This window comes from Babylonia areolata, chromosome 1 (genome assembly GCF_041734735.1).
Source record: "Babylonia areolata isolate BAREFJ2019XMU chromosome 1, ASM4173473v1, whole genome shotgun sequence".
NCBI classification, from domain to species: Eukaryota; Metazoa; Mollusca; class Gastropoda; order Neogastropoda; family Buccinidae; genus Babylonia; species Babylonia areolata.
The window spans coordinates 76,279,218-76,284,217 of NC_134876.1; the positions used below are offsets into that span (position 1 = coordinate 76,279,218).

The window sequence follows — 5,000 nt, forward strand, 5'->3', positions numbered from 1 at the left end:
AGCAAAATGTAGAGCTGAACTTGAAGGGAATATTAATGATTCCAAGCAGTTTTGGAAAAATATCAAACAATTTTCTAAGAAAAGTAAACAAACTGGAAACATCTCAGATGATGAATGGATACAACACTTTAAAGAGGTTTTTGGTGTGAATGACAATGATACGATAAATGACGATTTCACTGGCTTTGAACCTGGGAATGGGACTGAAGAAAGTGACAATCAGGACGATGTCCTACTGAACAGTGATATAACTGAACAAGAAATACTCGATTCCATCCGTCATCTAAGAAACAATAAAGCAGCCGGCCCAGATGGCATTATACCCGAACTTTTTAAACACTCAAGTGAGCTAATTGTTCCTTTTCTTTTGAAACTGTTTAATAGCATATTTTCTTCGGGTCAGTACCCAGTAGCTTGGACTGAATCGATTATTCAACCCTTGCACAAGAAAGGCGATTTACACAAGCCAGACAATTACAGGGGCATTTCACTTTTGAACATATGTGGAAAGCTGTACAGCCATATTATCAACAAGAGAATATCAAAATGGGTTGAAAGTAAGGACATATTAGGTGATATACAAGCCGGATTTCGAAAAGATCATTCAACAATTGACCATATTTTTACGCTGTTCTCAATGGTACAGAAATATTTGCTTAAAAATAGAAAATTATTTGTAGCTTTCATTGACTTTCGTAAGGCTTTCGATTTTATTTCACATGGAAAACTGTGGCCCGTACTGCGGAAGTCTGGCTTAAAAGGGAAAATATTAAAAACCATTCAAAGTATGTATAAAACCGTTAAAGCTCGAGTACGTTGGGGGGGGGGGGGGGGGGGGTGTGTGGGTGGGGGGGGGGGGGGGGGGGGGTAGGGTAACCGAAGCTTTCCTTTGTCAAAAAGGTTTAAAACAAGGGGAGGTTACAAGTCCTTTACTTTTCTCTCTGTTTATAAATGATCTTGCCACGGACATAATCGAGAAAGGACGCCATGGCATACAACTGAATCCTGATATGATTGAACTGTTTATTTTACTTTTTGCGGACGATATAGTGCTTTTGTCTGATACAGTTACTGGTCTGCAGAACCAATTGAATGTGCTGGCAATGAAGGCTTCCGAGTTAGATTTACACGTTAACCTTGATAAATCCAAAATAATTATTTTTAGAAATGGTGGATACATTGCTCGGAAGGAAACCTGGACATACGAAGGTCACGACATCAAAATCGTCAATTCCTATAAATACTTAGGTTTGTTTTTCAGCACTAGATTATCTTTTTCGAAGGCTCTGGATGACATAGCAATGAAAGCACGGAAAGGTGTAATAGAAATATTTAGAACGTTATGGAGACTTGACGATTTCTCTGTTAGTATTTTCTTTAAATTATTTGATTCACAAATAAAACCAATTCTGTTATATGGCTCTGAAATCTGGGGATTAATGCAAATTTCACCAATAGAAAAAGTGCACATGTTTGCTTTAAAAAAACTTCTTAATGTGAGTCCAAGATCACCAAATGACATGGTGTATGTCGAGACAGGTCGTTACCCTCTGTATGTATATTCCTTCTTGTCATGTATAAAGTACTGGATCAGACTTACAAGAATGGATGAAAATAGACTTCCTCGTGTCTTGTAGTGTCATGTGTCGTGTCTTGTAGTGTCATGTGTCGTGTCGTGTCATGTCTTGTAGTGTCATGTGTCGTGTCTTGTAGTGTCATGTGTCGTGTCGTGTCATGTCGTTTCTTGTAGTGTCGTGTCATGTGTCGTGTCTTGTAGTGTCGTGTCGTGTCGTGTCATGTGTCGTGTCTTGTAGTGTCGTGTCGTGTCATGTCTTGTCGTGTCATGTGTCGTATCGTGTCTTGTAGTGTCGTGTCGTGTCATGTCTTGTAGTGTCATGTGTCGTGTCATGTGTCGTGTCGTGTCATGTCTTGTAGTGTCGTGTCGTGTCATGTCTTGTAGTGTCATGTGTCGTGTCGTGTCATGTGTCTTGTAGTGTCGTGTTGTGTCGTGTCATGTCTTGTAGTGTCATGTGTCGTGTCGTGTCATGTCGTTTCTTGTAGTGTCGTGTCATGTGTCGTGTCTTGTAGTGTCGTGTCATGTGTCGTGTCTTGTAGTGTCGTGTCTTGTCGTGTCGTGTCTTGTAGTGTCATGTGTCGTGTCGTGTCATGTGTCGTATCATGTCATGTGTCTTGTAGTTTCGTGTCTTGTGTCTTGTGTCGTGTCACGTTGTCGTGTCGTGTCTTGTAGTGTTGTGTCATGTGTCGTGTCTTGTAGTGCCATGTGTCTTGTGTTGGTATTTACGGGGCTGTGATATATTTCATTACACTGCATTGCGCTGTACCGTACTGGTGTTGGATCAGTGTGAGCATTGTCTTGTCTTATCATGTCTTGTACTGGACTGCTTGGTATAGTATAGTATAGTATAGTATAGTATAGTATAGTATAGTATAGTATAGTGCATTGCACTGTGTTGCACCGTACTGTACTGTTCTGCATTATATTGTCTGTGCTGTGCTCTGTCCGTATCGCATCGTATCGTATCGTACCGTATCGTACCATATCGTGTCTTGTCGTGTCGTGTCGTATTGTACTGTACTCTGCTGTCCTGTGCTGTCCTGTACTCTGCTGTCCTGTCTTATCTTGTCTTCTCTTGTACTGTACTATACTGTGCTGTGATGTCCTCTGCCCTGTATTGCATTGCATTGCATTGTATTGCATTGCATTGCATTGCATTGTATTGCATTGCATTGTATTGTATTGTATTGTATTGTACCGGCCTTCAGACTTTCACTAAAACAAAACTCTCACCTGCTGGTGATGCCTTCATCTTGAGACAGGATCACAGGAGGGACAAACCAGCTCTCGCAGCCTTGCTTCTTGTGGTTTTGAGTCTCGGAATGAGGTACTCACCGGTTTACACAACGACTCACTGAGTCACTCGCGTAATCACTGAATCCCGGAACTGCTCACTGAGTCTAAAAGGTGCTCAGTGACTCACGGAACGACTCCCTAAGTAAACGAGATACTGGATCTCTGAAACACTCACCGAGTCGCTCAAATACTCACAGACCGACTGCAACGCTCAATGAGTCATTAAACTATTCACCGAGTAACCGAAACACTCACTGAGTCATTGAAATATTCATAGAATCACTGAAACGCTGAACCATTGAAATACTCACTGAAATACTCATCGAACCACTGAGCTGATGGAACACTCACTGAGTCAGTGAAGCGCCCGCTGAGTTACTGAGAAATTGACGGAATTCACAAACCCTTTAGGAAGAAAAAGTCTCAGTTGCAACACATGGCAAAATGAATACAGATCAAATATCTGGCAATGCAGAAGTGATCTCCAGTATTAACAGTTGCAACAAAAAAAACAATATCAAACACAACAAAAAAACAGCCTCTGTAACTCCAACGCTAAAAGCAAGAAACGACAAAAACGTCTCTCAGTTAGCCATTCCCAAATTCTTTAAGTGTTTGCGCACACTATATCATCGACCAGGAAGAAGAAGAAAAAAGAAAAAGAACAAAAAAAGTTGTTATTCATACCACGGAACAAAAAGTCTCCAGCTGTTGTCGCACGAATCAGTCACATTTCAATTTTCAATCCGTTACACAACAACAACGACAACAACAACAACAACGATTTTGCAGTGAAACTCGGGTGAAACAAACAAACGCACTACCAACACTCATGTTGCAATCCACACACGTCAGAAAAACGCACTCCCGAAAAAACACACAAAAAAACATGCCTGTGGATCAACCCGATTAGTATAGGCCTACCCACATGGTATACCACGGAGTGTAAGCCAGAAAACAGGTCACAGTATTCGCACAGTGGCTTGAGAAAGGATTATAATATACTGACCACGGGTTGAAGTCCAGCGGTGGGCTTCATGCCGCTTTTAGGTGGAAAACAAACGGCTGTTGATTTATTCTGCTGATCTGAATTACCTATCCTTCTCGTCTGGCGCAGAGCGGAGGAAAAACAAATAGATTCAAATAAACATGCTAAGCACTCTTTTGATCAAGCTTTGAGAATTCTTGTTTAAAAACTAAAACAAAACAAACAGCAAACACAAACAGATGGAGAACAGCCTGTTTGCATGTTATAAATCATGCAAAGTGTGTGACTGTCAGTTGTGTGTGTGTGTGTGTGTGTGTGTGTGTTGTATGTGGGGCGTTATCTGAACGATTGGCTTTTTATTTTATTTTATTTATTTATTATTATTATTATTATTTTTTTTTTATCGCGAACGGATAGTGAGAAGTGACACTCTCAAATGCGATTGAAACACTCCATGTCGCTGATATCGGCGGTGTGAGCGGATACGTCATAGGTTAAACAGTTAGTGTGTGTATGTGTGTGTGTGTGTGTGTGTGTGTGTGAGAGTTAGGCTGTTTTATAACATCCAATTTTACAATGTTGTGATCTTTTCTTCTTACAAACTCCCACGAATTGTGTTTTTTGTTGTTGTTGTAGCGTTTATCAAGACTGTAGCAGCTGAGTCTTGAGAAATGAACATGTTTGTATTGGATGTGGAGACTGCTTCTCACATGCCCGCACACCCACCTACAACCCCATAGCCCCCCCTCCCACTATATATGTATATATATATATATATATATACACGTGCGTACGCACACACACACATACTCAAGACTTCGGGTACGCGCGTATTTGAACACATACACACACTGACAGGGACAGAGAAGAAAAGAAGAAAGAGAGAGAGAGAGACACAGACAGACAGACAGACAAGACATTAACGAAACAGAGAATTCGTTAGTCACTATAAATTCACAGACAAAGAATTGTCCTAGAATGTTAGCGCGCGCGCGCGAGTGTATATATATATATATATATATATATATATATATATATATATATATATATATATATATGTGTGTGTGTGTGTGTGTGTGTGTAAGCGCTCATGTCTGTTGTTTTGCTTTGTTCTGTATGTTTTTATGTTATTGTTTTTGG

General features: G+C 40.4%; 1 protein-coding gene across 3 annotated transcripts in view; it reads right to left on the bottom strand.

Moving 5' to 3' along the window:
- LOC143287655 (transmembrane channel-like protein 7) overlaps window positions 1-5,000 on the bottom strand; it is a 55,925-nt gene that overhangs the window by 43,883 nt on the left and 7,042 nt on the right. The window contains exon 1 of one of the 3 annotated variants that reach the window (XM_076595828.1): window positions 3,882-4,144. The exons of 1 other annotated variant lie outside the window; for it this stretch is intronic. Coding sequence is in view for 1 of the 2 variants with exons in the window: in XM_076595810.1 (XP_076451925.1) it covers window positions 2,810-2,828 (19 nt within the window). In the remaining variant the exon portion in view is untranslated. Of the gene's footprint in view, window positions 1-2,809; window positions 4,145-5,000 lie in introns of those variants that run through there. One more of the 3 variants, XM_076595810.1, reaches the window with a different exon arrangement.